The sequence below is a fragment of the Brachyistius frenatus genome, unplaced genomic scaffold (assembly GCF_029030835.1).
Source record: "Brachyistius frenatus isolate BFR_SWC_R1_liver_20210118 unplaced genomic scaffold, ASM2903083v1 Contig_13, whole genome shotgun sequence".
NCBI lineage: Eukaryota > Metazoa > Chordata > Actinopteri > Embiotocidae > Brachyistius > Brachyistius frenatus.
Genome location: NW_027210612.1, coordinates 3,336,731 through 3,352,606, shown reverse-complemented (window position 1 = coordinate 3,352,606; position 15,876 = coordinate 3,336,731). Strand labels below are relative to the sequence as shown.

At 44.8% G+C, this 15,876-nt stretch overlaps 1 protein-coding gene across 1 annotated transcript in view; it reads right to left on the bottom strand.

Moving 5' to 3' along the window:
• Positions 1-15,876, bottom strand: part of LOC138617650 (transcription factor COE3-like) — a 67,232-nt gene that overhangs the window by 10,754 nt on the left and 40,602 nt on the right. Inside the window, 3 exon segments of the mRNA XM_069692809.1 lie at positions 8,416-8,542; positions 8,721-8,851; positions 13,829-13,946. Coding sequence (XP_069548910.1) covers positions 8,416-8,542; positions 8,721-8,851; positions 13,829-13,946 — 376 coding nt within the window.

The window sequence follows — 15,876 nt, the reverse complement described above, 5'->3', positions numbered from 1 at the left end:
TGGTGACACACACCGCCATCTGCTATTGATTTCATGCAAATGCTTTTGACAGCTGATGGAGACTTGCATTAGCGCTAAACGGTGCTGTCAGTTGATGAGTTGACAGTTTTGTAGTCATAGCATGTACACTGGTGCAGACAGACACAGACAATGTCAATAATCCTGTAAGAGCTGCTGATGATATATACTGAGCACTTATATTCAATCTCGACAGTAAATGTGTTACGTGTGTAGTCGGTGCATTGCTCCGCGCATTTTTTCTTCCGCGCAAAGATTTTCTTTCATCTGCCGAGCTTTTACAAGAATCATTGGGACTACTCCTCTTACTTTTTTCCAACGCCACACACATTGACAGCGGCCTTTCCCCTCTTTTGCCCCCAACCTCTTCACCCTGTGTCTTTTCTTTTTAATCCTTGACACATCATTATGTTCCAACTTCACACTCTGTCGTAAACTTTACTCTCTTCTAAAGAGCGCATCGAGCTTTGCGATGCCCTTGCATGACTCCATGCGTGCCGAAATTTGTTTGGTCCTCCTTGTCCTTCCAACACAATATGGTGAAACAGAGGGTGGTGGGTTGGGGGACTGGGGGCATCCCCCCTCGCCCCCCTACGCTCCCTCTTTACCCCTCCTGTAAGGCTTCTCCATCGCTGCGAGGAAACATGAAACCCTCCACACACATCCCATAAATCCTGAACTGGGTGGGGAGTCTAGCCGAGGGGAGGAGGGACCAAGGAAGGAGGGGGTGGGGGTGGGGGGGGGACTGGGGGAGGTATGATAGGGGAGGGCGTATGTGGGGGGGGTTGAGTCGCTGGCACGCTCCAGTCACGCCCGCTTCCCGGCCCGCGGCCAATCAATACCACTTTCCTGTTTTAGAGGCGGGTAATTATGAGGTGGAGAGATTGTGTGACCTCTCACCCCTGCTGCATTACTCGCCTGATATTAAGATAAATTGCCTGATTTTGGGTAAACATATGCTGCAATTCAAACTGTCAGCACTGGTTTGCTCAGGGATAATTTGTATTGATCTCCTGGCTTCTTCCCCATTTTGCTTACTGACCTCATGGATAATTAGAGAAAAAGAGACACGGGGAGGTAAGGCAGGGCTTGCATTTGAATACTTTGCAGGAGAGATGAAGAGCACATGCGAGGGGGGCAGAGGGAACATTATGGACTAATAGAATTTTCATTTTCTCTCATTTTCGCTTCAGATTCAGACAGGTTGCGTGTTTTGTTCAATTATATCGCTTATATCTTTTTCCTTGCCGCTGCGGCGATGGTCCGCTTTTTAATTTACGAGATGATTTAAATTTTGCAAATGTAATGAGACAACAAAATGACAGCAAAGATGTTTCAAATTAAACAGCTGATAACTGAAAGAATTATTGCCATATGTGAGTAAAATTAACATGATAAGTGACAAAAGAACAGACCCGCTAAGGAGTGTGCCTCTGCTTCGTGAAGGTTTGGAAGAACATTTTTATGAATATTTCAGTAATTTTCTCTCTCCAGAGAGGGAATGATCGTGTTTCAGAATATGAAGAAATGGAATGCATGACTCGGTGTGCAGCTGTGACCATATCATTTCCAATTTTGAATATCACGCATGCGCACGGTCATCCGTGGCAGGCCTTCAGTGGAATTCCTCATCCTGGAATGTGCACTTCCCAATCTTGTTTTGATCTGCCGCCTTAATCTGCCGCCCCCCTTTCATGCCACTAACACATTTTTCTTTGAGACCTCCTTTAGCAGCATCAGTCTTGCCACTTCACTTAAAATGTAGAGTGGATGGCTTGTACATGGCATCTGAGTGTGGTCTGCTGCTCCTTCTCCATGTTCTCTAGAAATAGGACATGAGTAACCGCTCTACAGGAACAGCGTAACATGGCCGACGCTGGCAGCCAGAAGTGCTTACATGGCAATACACCACTGTGTGCCCTTGGTCTATATGAAAGTGGATTGAACACGTGTATTGACTTACAGTATCGGGGTATAAACATAGGGAAATGTTTGAGCAAAGCAGTAAATTTAAGGGAAATTGTTCCTTGTTAAGTCTACGAGCCTGAATGGAAGCTTGCACAGAGTACTAGCATTCCTGCCAGCCATTACAGCTTATTACGATAACTCTATCTTTCCAGGAGATAAAAACCTAGCCTTGTTGCCATTTGCCAGCTATTACTTTCGCTAATTATACTTAACTGCTTCGAGCTTATCTCCACTCCTCCTACACCATTGAGCAGTTATTTTTTTCTTTCCCCTTAACACAAATTAGAGGTGGAGTGGGAGTTGGAAAGGGGGAGACAGATAAACAGCACAGGCAGAAGTTCATTCTAGTGTTATTGCATTTTTGACTTGTCAAACAGTCAAACTGAAGCCTTCTAGGCACCTTCAGTCTGTTAGATGGATGCACTTCACAACAGCACCAACTTGACCCCTCGCCGATACTCAGCAGAGTCGACTGCAGACATAGAGGGAGTGACTATCCTCTCTATGTCACTGTAAGGAGTTCAAACTGAATATCGTGCATAAAAGTAAGGCAGCATACTCAGAAGTGATGCTGCTGATTCTCCTCAGTATAGACATGTTCCTGTGTTGAGAGAATAGAAAACACACATGCATGTAGAGACCATCTTTAAAAAAAACACAAAAAAACAAACCAAACAGATTTTTTCCACAGCAAACGCACGCAAAGCAAACCTCGTCTGTTTTAACACTGACCATATCATCTCCATCCACTGCAGCCAGTTATCACTCAGTGATTCCATCTCCAGCAGTCTCAAGATGAACAGGAGATTAAAATTTCAAAGATCTGCAGTTAAGATAAATCAATGGAGACAGATCAATGTTCATTGAAATTTCATGAACTTTGAGCCAATACAGATGAAAAAAAAAAAAAACCTAGACAGTTACAGTCTCCTGCAGATATTGCTCCTGTAACAGATCAAATGTAATTAACGCGGTTAAAAGGGAGCAATGTTACAGATTGCACATCCATAATTTCATACTCCCTTCATATCGGTTGTATTATTAGAAAGGGACAAAGACACCTGTTCAATCCTTTTAGATGACATCTAAAGTATGTGTGCCACTTCTCTAAGGACGTCAGCGGACTTTCACACATTACCGGCCAACAGAAATCAAATGGGTTCCCTTCACAGCTGATTGCAAGCGCAAATTAATATTGTAAAATGAAGATCAATACATGGACGGGGCACAGATCGATGACGGCTAAATTACGGCCGCATTTTCCCCCTCATTCAAGATGAGTTGTGTTTTCCTCTCAAAGTCAATACCGTGCTGCCTCCCTCATTCATTTCTCAATAAACTTGCCGATGAATTTCAATCAAAATGCGGCAGCGGAGGGGGCGGGGGACTGGAGTTCTTTTAAAGCCCGTTGGGTGTGGATCATACTGAAAATGGGGCAAGAAAAGGAGGTAGAGAAAAGAGGAGAAGGAGGAGGGGAAAGATCCTCGTCTATCAAGAGCCCCCCTTCCCTGCCTCCTCTGTCTATATTTCCTGTGGCAGAGGACTGATGCTGTGACTTAGTGAGGACAATCCATTTTAAGAGCCATTACAAAACAGACCTCTAACGATACTGTGGGACAAAAAGTGGGTCCAATTAAAATTAAATCAATGAATACCATCCTTACTGGGAAGAAAAAAAAAAACACACACACCCATGCTTTTCATTTTTCTTTTGAAAGATAACCACAATACATTTCACAGAGAGACATAATGGGGAAAATACATGCTCAACTGCAAGTACTTATTTCAATCAATTTCCTGGAGCTGGATTTCACAGGTCACTTGCTGATAACACGCTGTGGAATAATGCCACAGTGTGCTTCTCAAAGCCTACCTGACAAGCTGCCTGACAGTGGGGGAGTGTGAGCACGTGTCACGTCAGCCCTCTAATTGGACACAAGGTCCTTCCTCCGTGGAACCTTGTCGCGCTCCACACAGGCTCACAAGGCCTTCAAACCAGGCCCATCTAACTTGGCAACGAGTGTCTGCGCTACTCCTGTGGAGCTAGTGCTAAATACCAGAGTTGTAATGAGACAGGCAGGTATGGGGATGTGCCTGGTGGATAACATGCTTTGACACATGCTAAAACTGTTGTGCCAACTGGTTACAACCCACTTGACTGTGGCGATGACATTTATAAATGCCTATGTCATCCTCTCTCATTGTATTGCTTCATACTACGGGGTGGATTTTTTTTTTTAAGAATATAGGAATAAAATGCTATGTAGTATACACTGTGAACATACAGCCTTCATATGAGGTAAATGCTGTGTATTTGTAAGTCCTCCTCAAAAGCTGATCTGTTTACATACCTCCCTGAATGTCTTTGATTATAGCATATCTTGGCTGCAGGCCACACCCCGTCACTGACCAGCAACCGACAGAGTACCAAACCCAACCCTGCAGGACAGGAAATGAAAAGGAAGCTCTCCATCTAATCAGCTTGTAAGTCTGGGACTTCAAAGTAAGGGCAGGGCGGAGAGGAGACGTAAGGATAGGCCCGACTCACAAGCCGGACAGCACGGGACCCGATCTGATGTGCTCCGATAAAGACGTCTATGTTTGTTTGTTTTAATTTTTATGGGAGAGGAGGGTCCAAGGCTGCATAACATGTTGTTCCTCTTTCTAAGAGTGGAGCAGGAAGTGAGTTTAATTTTGGATTTGAGAACTGCATATCACTATTTATATCTCTGATTCGCCGCGCACAAAAGGTTGCCAGCTCAGTTTGGACTTCCATTGTACATGCATATTAAGACAGAAAGTAAGTTTTTTTTTTGACATACATAAAAGTAAATCTATAAAGAAATCTCACTTCTGCATCAACATCTTCCTTTTCCGTCCCTTGCAGGGTTGACATTTCTTGATCTCCACCAGTATTGAGTGAAGCACACATGACCCCTTTGTCCTTATGTTGATGAATGACTGCCTCATACCCATTTTGTCAGATTTTGGTGCAGTGGAGTCGATAGCGTCACCTTGACGAGGAAAGTTTGTGATCCATCAGCCCTCAAGGCTGTCTGGCCACAACTAAGGCCTGGCAAGAGCAGCTCTCTGTATGGGGCATCTGCTTCATCCAAAATCCTTCACCCAGTGTGCTGCAGTCTTGTGAGGTCGAACGAATGGCTCTTATTACTGCCGCTTTACAGTGAAGAAAAAAAAAAAAGAAAAAACACTTGACTTGTACTAATAGCTGAGAAGCCATGCTGGTCACCAAAGGTCTGAAGACGAAGCACCCTGTCAGTGCCCAGCTTGGGAAATTAGCAAATAATGTTCCCTTCCCCCTGACAAATGTGTGACAGCTCGCCTTCGCCAATCATTCTCTCCTAACGTTATGATGCATGTCCTGGATCCCCACTGGAGGATACAGGCGAAGTTTACTGACCCTCAATTTACCCATGACAAATGGGGTCCCGGTAAATGTGCGTTTTCTGGGGCGCGGAAGGGGTTCATTTTAAGCAATCCTGGTTATGTGGATGTCACTGATTAGGATAAATAGTGGCTGAGTGTGTTAGGACTGCTTGCAGGACCATATTATCAAGGGCCTGCATCGTTGCCCCCGGAGGGGAGCTCTCGTGGAAACTTGGCTAAGATAGAAAACCAAAAGCTCTGATGCAATTAGGAGCTTAAATTGGATAAATTGTACGGTCAAGTTTTTTATTTATGATTTACTCTTTCATAGAGTTCTGTAACTGTGCAGTAAAAAGGTTACGACGCCGCAAATGAGGCTGAAAATTGAGACTTTTTGTTTTAAAATATTCGATCAAGCCGGCCTGTGCTGTTTTTATTGCGTAATAAAGTGCAAAGTATAATAAAGTATTGACTCAGGTACAGCCAGGACTTTCTCCTTTTGATTTTCTACAACCTTGCTGACAGTTGATTGTAAGAGTCCTGTCCTGACCAATGGATAACCAATACATGGATTAGACAGAGGACAGGCTAGCAAGCTCCAAGGGACAACACTCTGTTAGAAGGTAAAAGGTATGGACTGTAAAATAATAATAAAAAAAAAATAGGCAACTTGTCATTCCTATAAAAATGCACCAATTAAATAAACAGATATAAGCTCTTTGAGCAGTCAGTAAACTATAGCTGAGTGAAGTTTTATAAGGTATGTCTGTTTGTCTCATTAGTGTTTTAAACATTCGACAGTCAATGCCAACAGGACTATTTGACATACACTACAGGGTGCTCTCTTTCTGAGAATGGATTGTGAGTTTTGGAGTCGTTCCAGAGTGCTAACCCGAGTAAGGACGTGCCCCTCTGCTGTTCGAATTGACTGCAGTCTCCTCTGTGTTGACTCTTTGGTAATTTGTGATAATTTCTTAAATTGAGCGAGTTAAATCTCCACAATTAGGGTGGCGGTGCAAGAAGAGTCAACATGAAAAAAAAATAGTCTGAAAAGGCACTCCTCTCAAGTCGTGCTCTCAAGTCACGCTTGAAGCCATATGCTTTGATAAGTAGACCTTTGATATGCACATGGTGCTCTCCAATATGACACCGGAACATTCTGTGCCTTTCAGACATTAATGTGTCACTACATGCCCTTTGCAGCCCATCTAATGTGCTGTTGTAACTCCAGGTCATTTCAAATCTATTTGCTCATGTTGTGCCATTTGTTCAAGCGCTCCAAGGTTGGAAATGAGCTGTTTCATTCTTAAATACATGATCCACCCTCCCGCACTCGATGCAATTCTCATTTTAATGTCTGAGAGGAGTAACACTCTTTCACCTCGCAATTACTGTACATATGGAATCAGCGATACCTCATTCTGGCGTTATGCATTCTGCTCTCTTTACTGGTTTCATTCTCTCAAGCGTCAACCCTTGTACAATCAAGGTGAGGCACATGGGGAATAGCAGAGCAGAGGAGCTGGACCTGTCTATTGGTGACTTTCTCTTTTAATTCGCCGCACTAATCAATTGTACCACCGTTGCCTCCAGGGGTAATTGTATCTTTATACTAACTGGAAGTGAGTAGGAACCCAGGGAAGACAGAGAGGAAGAATGGGGGTGGGGGGGGGGGGAATCAACAAAGATAGAGAGAAGGGGACACGTTTCCCCAGTAAAACCTGATGGTAATCATCCCAATCCGCTTAGCCTCTGTGACTAATGGGGTCTGTTCTTAAGGGACCTGGCACTTTCACTAGGGTGCTATAGAAGCCATTAATGTCTTAACTTATACACCTTCTCAGGGCTGTGCAGTAACACATGTACACACACACACACACTCACTCACTTTCTCCCCCTCACTTACTCTCGCACAAACAGACACACATACACTTACACACTACACTCCTGTTTCATTATCCTGGTGCCTTGTTGGCCTCTGCTCCGCTCCTGCTAGGGAGGTTAAATGCAGGAGAGCTGGGCCAGACTGCACGGTTGGAGGAGACGGGGACGGATGGCTGGGGGTGGTAGTGGTGGTGGTGGTGGAGGTCTGGGGAGTGAGAGTGGGGGGACTTGATGAGAAACAGCTGCCCCAGGATGGAGGGGTCTGGATGGAGATTTTAGGAGGGGGTGCGGAGGGGGTGGGGGGTGTCTCCTGCACAGTCCTGGCCTTGAGCACTGCAAGGCCAGGGCTGTGCTGGAGGCCTGGGAGTGCTGGGGGAAGTGAGAGTGCTCTAAACGTGCCCCTGTTTCATTCTGCCCATCAGAGTTGGAACAGACAGAGGCTTCCAGGTCAGACAGGCTCTGACCCTCGCAACCTCTGTCTCCTCACCAATGATGACAGATAAGACCACCACTTCCTTCTGTTAGCCAAGATAATCAGATCCTTTACTTAGAGTGTCGCACACACACACACACACACACACACACACACACACACACACACACACACACACACACACGCGCGCGCACACACACACACTCTTTCTCTGCCACATACACATCTCTCTCATCTCCTCGCACACTTTCCCTCCTCTGAATTCGTGCTGAACACACGAGAATAACTTCAGTCACACTCCTGCACTTAACCTAGATATTGCTTTTCTAATCTGATTCTTAAAAAAATTTAACCACATTTTGGCTTACAAAATCTGCAAATTACCAGAAAACATTATCCATCTTGCTAAAGGACAGATAAAGAGAATTGTCAGAATGAGTTATCCTGTCGACTTTAGTTTAACAGAGCTTGGCAACGCCCTCGTATGATGGCATGTCAGAGGGGGATCAAGTTGCACTTGTAGGAGCCCCTCCACGAAACAACTTTTCACTGGCGCTGCAAATCTCACACATTTAACATTCAGCCAGCAGGGCCCTGGTTACTTCATTATTAGTGCATGGACTCGGGGCTGAGGGGTCCGTCCAGAGAGAGGGAGGAAAAAGGGGGGGTACAGGAGAAGCCTGGAGAAAAAAAGAGAGAGAGGGGAAGAGAAGATTTAGACTCACCAGTATAGACAAATCTCCCAGGGGCACCTTTGCAGAACTGCTTGGACTTGTAGGACAGCGTGACTTCCACAACACCAGGAATGTGCCGAGGTGGAGTCTGGACGCGGATGGCGTGGGGAGTTATGAGCTGGTTTACAGAGAAAAAGAAAATAAACAATGAGTCACCGGCAATAACAACTACAGAGCATGTATGTTATCAGTGCTGGCAAGAGGGTTTGTCTTAATCTTAAAATACTTCAAAATACATTTTCCAAAAAGCTACAAAACGTAAACTTTTGACTGAAATCTGAAATTTGACATCATACCTCACTCCATACGAGCATGGTGCCGAACACAACTTGTAGGCCATCAAAGAAGTTGTCCCCTATGATGATGACAGTGGCTCCTCCAGTGGTCCATCCCTCGCTAGGGCTGATTGCCTTGATGCATGGGGTGGCTGCTTATCCAGGACAAAGAGAAGAGCAAATTCAGCACCTAGTCTTCAACACTCGGGCGCATGTCTGTTCCCACTCAGACACATTACTGCATCACCTCTACGTTCAGCCCTCCATGTCTCTCTCACAAAGACATATCATGGAAATTGCCCCCCGGAAAAAAAAAAAAAAAAAAATGATGGATTTGTCCTTTAAGGCGTGAGAATCAAAATCATTTATCAGCGCACTGGAGTGGTGTAGTTAAGCAGACCCTTCAAATGGTCCACTTCACAAAGGCTAAACGCCAGGCTCACCAGGAAAATGATTTGATGGAGCAAATTATGTGTCAGGGCAAATGTAGCTATCAGAATTGATTAAGCATGCACCCGCATGTACAGTAAAATTTCAAAGTTGAACACATCTTAAATGAGTCAAGAATAAAGCCCGTTAAAGTGGAAATGACAAGCTAAAGCTTTGCTGCTTCATGTTATTTCATTACCTTTGTTTTGCATGTGCAGTACAGTGCAGTAGAGTTTCAGGTTTCATAACGCGAAAAGCACTCATGAATTATTCAGACTGAGATCTTTTTTTTTTTTCCTTTCTTTTTGTGATCGATTCAATCCATTTCATATTGTTTATTACAATGCTTTTCATCTGGCATGACTTCTGCTATGTAGCTCTGCCATTCATCAACAGTCTGGGTTGTTATTATAATCTAATTTGAGTGATCTGGTGCCTCACATTCACTGTCATTTGATGCATTACCTTAATATGGTGTTCAGCACAACACCGTGTTTACAACAGAAATAGCATGACAGCTAGCCATAAAATAGCAATATCAACTTTAATCTATTTCCATCAATATCTTTTAATAGACTATGAATTGTGCATGTTTTTCCTACTCCTAAAAATGCGAGCAACTTATTTCAGCAAGTTCCTTTTTTTTTTCTTTTTTTTTTACAAGCTCACTTCTAAACCTCTATTATCCTTTCCATCCAGTAAGTAAATCACAGTCAGCCATTGTTGTATGGATCACCTCAGACAAGACATCTCCCTTTGTTTGCCTTGCTGTTGGGTCTGTTCAGGTCATGTTTGCTCTCTCTCCCTGCCCATAAAGTGCACACACACACATTGGTACTACAGGGAATCTGACTTTAACAGGCGCTGTTGACTTCATGCTAATCACCTCGTACAGATTTTCATTTGTGAGGCCTGGAGGAGTGACATTTGCTTTCCTTAATTGCGAAGCAGAGCGTCTGAAAGAGGACCAACCCTCTATGGGCATGCTGGGCCCCCTCTAAGGGCCTGACCTTCATCAGTGCGGACGATTACAGCAAATAATTCACCCTTCAAAATTACTGTAAACAAATTGACTTTGGGGATGAGAGAGAGGGGGGGGCAGAAAGGAGGAGGAGGCAAGAAGAGGGCCTGATGGTGACGGTAACTGTTGGGGGGCAGCTGCAGCCTGAAACCTACGACGGGCATCCACAATCACGCGCGCACGCACGCGCGCCAGCACGCGCGCGCGCACGCACACACACACACACACACACACACACACACACACACACACACACACACACACACACACACAAACAAACACAGACGCACCACCTCGGAAATCCCAGTGCCCCCTCCCACACACAGAAGGACCCATGGAGAGGCAGCGACCGGGGCCCTAAGCCGTCCACCCTTCTGCCTAAAAATTTGCATATGTCTCAATGCACAGACAGAGAGGGGAGCATGTGCTGAATGGGGACCGTGGCGAAGTGGATTACACAGTCAGCGCAGGCGATCTGATGACAGACACGCACAATGCCCCCTCAGCAGATGATAGGCATCATGAGGAGTGGAAGGATGAGGATGCAAAGAGCCGGCCTGCCGGCCTGAGTGTTGCATCACTAAATCTTTGCAAACTTTGAGCTGCAGCGGAGGAAATAAACTTGATTTCAATTCATATGTTATGGCTTATTTTGTTTTGGGCGTTGTTTTTCATGCTCAATTGTTACCCTGTTTATTTTGTTGGTGTGCTTGAATTTACTTCAAGATCCTCTTTGCCGTGAAATGACCGCAGGCTGCTGATCTGTGATCTGTTCTAATCTTTTCCCAGTCTGGTTGGGGTTAGCCGTAGAGGACGTCAAAACTGATCCGAGATCTGAGCAGAGGAGGTCCTAGCTCTAGTATTGTGACACTCAAACAGGTCTGATGTGGCCCCGTGAAGCCGTCCTTTGTTCTGCCTGCTGAAATGTGTTGTAATTGTGCTGTGGGATGTCCAGATGGTCGGTTGATAGTGCAGCTGATGGGATTATACCTTTTACCTCTCCCTGGGCCATCTGTTCCCTTTGACTCTCCCTCGCTCTCTTTCTCTCTCTCACTCACTCTCAGCCTCTCTCGCTCATACTCTCTCCTTCTCTTTCTCCTTTCCTCCTCTCCCTTTCCCCCCTTCTTTTCTCCTTCTCTTTCTTCCTCTTAGGCCCAGCAGTCTGGATTCACTTGTCTTTATTGCATAAACCCTAACAGCATTACAGCCACTTGGCATGCAAATGAGCCAGGCGCTGCAGGCTCTATGCTGAGTCTCCTATATTGTCTGGGGCTCTATAATGGTGGAACTGAGCTAAGGAACGTGTGTGCGTGTCAGTGAGCGAGTGTGTGTGTGTGTGTGTGTGTGTGTGTGTGTGTGTGTGTGTGAGAGAGAGAGAGACCGATTCTATGTGTGTTGGTGTTATGCTGTTCGTGTGTGTCTGTGTGTGCGTGCAGTGGGGGTGATGCTGTGTGTGAAAGACTCAGCTATTTGTGAGCATGTTTATGCACCTTTGAGCTTGAATCTATACATGTTTGAGTGACAGGCAGCCACAAAGCACGTTCTTGTCTGAATGCATAATATGCTTGTTGTGTGACAGTACACACAAGTGAACAAAAAATGTCACATGGTGGGTTTCTGTCTGTCAGCCACAGGCTGTGCCCTCTCTGGGCCAATAGGGGGCAGCACTTCTTGATCAATGCAAGGCAGGCAGTGCAAGTGTAGTGTGAGCCGTGAGCCTCTCTGTTTTCAGCCACACAGTCTGTCAGTCAGTCAGTCAGCCAGCCAGCCAGCCAGCCAGCCACATATCTGAGGCTTCTCGCCCAGTGAACTCCCGAGGAAGAATGTGTTGCTAATTTAAAGCACGCTGTCTGTCTGCCTGCTAGTTGTCAAAGCACTATGGAGGACATGGCTGGAATTACATTTTATGACCCGGTCTCCTTTTCTCATGTGTCACATCCCTCTCTTGTTTGTTAAAGGTGACTCAAACAAAGTGAGCGATCGCTGTTGATGCATGTTAAATTAGTTTGTTATGGAGCTGAGCCTTGGAGGGAGAAAAAAAAAACAACCAAAAAAAACCCAGCTCTCAACTGGTGCACGGTTAAGCAGAGGGAAGGTGTATTAAAGTTATTAGACAAAGACATGTTCAACTGGGCGGTTGACAATAGCTTCTTTTCTTGCTTTACGGGGCGTCACTCTGCTGCTTTGAAGAGTGTGGTGAAGAGAAGAATAAAAAAAAAGGATGGGTTGGGGTAACCTGTAAAGAACACAAGCACACACACACACACAGACATACATAAGACACATCCACACGCACACAAAACACAGGGGGTCCCACGGGAACGGGGGAACATGGAGGCGAGGGCTCAACCTCTTTAATTGCTCTCCTCATTAAGAAACTGGTTGCTAGGCGATCCACACCTATCGTGTCATAAACGTGAAACACACAAACAGAACGTCAGCGAACATAATGACTTTGGTGCTCCGGGCAGGACTTTAATTATTTGATTTTGTTCTCCAGTAGAGGAGTCATTAATAAAGACAAAAACAAATAGATTAGCTTTTCCCCCACTAAGACTGGAGAGCACTGAGATATATTAATTGTCTAGTCTTTTTTTTTTTTTTTTTTTTTGTATTAGTAGTTGTTGTATTAAACATTACATTTGCTTTTGGTGATAGAACCATTAATGCCCATTAATGTGCAGAGAAGCTTGTTTTAGTCAGTGGTGTATATAAACTGTTTCTCCAGCCATAATTGGGTCTTGAAATCTGAAGATAAGCAATTTGCACAATTGGCCTAAGTCAGTTCTTTTTTTTTTTTCTTCCTTACAATCTTTCAGCTGTGTGTGTGTGCTCCCATTTGCAAGTGGAGGCCAAAAGGGTCAGAAGGTTATGTTCAGTGCATTTTACTTTTTGGATTTCCCATGGTTTGGTGGTCCTTCTTTTCTCTCTTTTGGCTGAGAAGGCAATCAGTCTATCATATGGAATCAGTTGGAAGAAAAACAGTAAGTTCTGTTTTTCTCATAGCCCCCCTACCCCCCACCCCTCTCACACACACACACACACACACACACACACACACACACACACACACACACACACACACACACACACACACACACACACACACACACACACACACACACACACACACGCACGCACACACTCACACCATCAACCCACCCGTCCCTCACCCCCCCCCCTTCTTTCTGTCTTTCTCCTTCCTCCCCCTGTTTCAGCTCTCTCACAGCTAAATCTGCAGAACCCAATGGCAGGAAATTGACCTCACAGCCAAATTCTTCAGCAATTTGATCATGTTTCACGTACGCTTTTAGGACAAATGTAGGTGCATTAGGAGACTGGAAGTAGTATAACATTTTTAAATCATGAATTAGCCGGAGTATCATCAACATCCTCAGTGATTCTGAAATAATAAACACATGGAGTGATGCATACTATTTCCAGTCGTGAGAAAACAGCAGGTCTGACGGACGCAAAAAAAAAAAAAAATGTAAGTAAAAAGTAAAAAATGAAAGTGATGGAGGAACAAAAGATTCTAAGGGACTAGAAGCAACTACTGGAGATGTGTGCTCTGAAAAAAGTGTGAGGATGTCTGAAAAGAGAAAAAAAAAAAAAAAAAAGCAGAGCAAATTATAAGATGTAAAAATGTGCCTACCATTCTCCAGATAAGGAGGCGTACCTTCTGAAGGGTCGAGTCTGCGAGCCCTTCGCCCATGCTTGGAATTGTTGTGTACGAACATGTTGTCAGAGACAGCCAAGACATGGCCGTCCACATTGACAGTCGTCGATACGACAACCTGCAAGAGGAGTAAAAGGAAAACATTACATCTAGCAAGTTTCAAGACATAAATGAAGAGTGACAAATAGTTTAGTCTAGTTTTAGAGAGAACTTCTGGTTCAGAGGGGATACAATAATACCATAAAAATGTTGTCCTGTCCAGGTACATTCCTCTGTGGTATTGATTACTATTGTCAGACCTCTTGAAGTGGTTGTTCTCTTTGAACATATCACATTACAGTTACCTCTCTTCTCAGCCATTGTGTTTTTGCTTTTTAGTGTCTCGCATTTGTGTACAGCTAATTGACTTTTCAATCACTAAAATACCATTTCCGTTTACCCACTCTGCCAACTGTCATCATAGCCGAAGCTCAGAATTATTGATCAGCTTGTCCATCTATTTGAGGACAGGAGGCCTCCCTTTTAAAATATTACTGCAGTCATTAGCAACTGAACCGTACTCCATCCCATCACTCAACAAACATTTTACTAGGATCAAATTCCAAGCCACACTCCATATTTCATAATGCTTATTTTTGTTGTTGTTTTTTGGCTACCGCATTCCAAACAGTGAGCGGTATGTGAATGGCCAAAGTGTTTCTGAGCCGGAAACAGAGAGCCCCTCTCAGGTTTGCTTCGCCGGTAAGTGACCTCGGTGCAGCAGTGGAATTTAGGGGGGGCGCTTTTTTTGGTCGGTTTGGAAAGGGTGGGGGGTACGAGGGGGAAAGAAGGGGAAGTGAAAGAGCTCCATTCTTGTGAGCAGGTTCAGAGCTGGGCCAAGCTGAGGATGATGGATTGGGCCCTTTCTGGCCTCCAGCTGGTTTTGGGGGGTAATAAGTAGAGAGTAAGGCATGCAGAATACACAACTTTGGCCAGAGAAACACCTATGGTGGAGCATCTGGGAAATCTATTTGGGGGAAGTGGCATACTAACCGTTGGACTAAAGATAATGCATGATAATCGAGAACAATAATACAAAAAAAAAAAAAAAAAATCTTCCTGTTTTAGAAACAAACTAGTTTAACAAAAAGAGTGATGCTCAAACTTAGTTCTTGCATTCCTTTTGACACACAGAACTGAGAGGTGAGAGTCCTTGGTGGCTGTCATGAATCAGTCCACATTCACCCTGAGGGAAGATTTGAGGAGGCAGGGGAGGTCTGATGGTGGTGACATCAGGAGGGGACACCCTGTCTTGTCTGTTTCATGTCTGGTTTTCCTCCTGGAGGATGCCGGCTCATGTGTCTATCACAATGCAGTGCTGCCAGTGACGGACGCCCTCCTGCAGTTTGTCGTTACCCTGATAGGACAAATCACACTAAAGTCTCACTGTCTCACCTTGACCTAGTGGGCTGTCCGCGGTGAACATGTCTCGGTAGGATGGATGGAGGGTGGGATAAATGGATCAGCAGGGGGTCAATAATTTCTAGGCTCAACTACTTGACACATTAGATGTGAGAGGGTTAAAGAAACAGTAAAAGTGCTCAACGGTCGTGTCCTTTCAGTGTAAATTTTGTCAGCCTGCAATAATGATGGCTTTCAGATGGCTTAAGATGGTTTTCATTGGCTATATAGAGAGCTGCATATGTGTGACATTAAGTGTATGCATATGTGGGTAAGAATGAGAGATGGATATAGAGAAAGCAAACATATGCGCTCCGAGCGTGTGTGTGTGTGTGCGTGCGCGTGTGCGCGTCTGTATGCATTTCTTGCGCATATGTGTGTGCAAGAAGGTATGCGTTTCCGCTGCCAGACAGATCCTGAGTTAACACTGTTGTTACATGTGGTTGGATCGTCCTCCCCTCTGCGCTGAGGCTCAGAAAGCTGTCAGGAACACAATTGATGGCACTCTTAAATCCTATATCCTTATTTGTGTCAGATGGTATTCCCTAATAAATATTCTGTCCAGAGCGCACAGGACACAAAATCCCTCGCTCGGTCTTTCCCTGGTT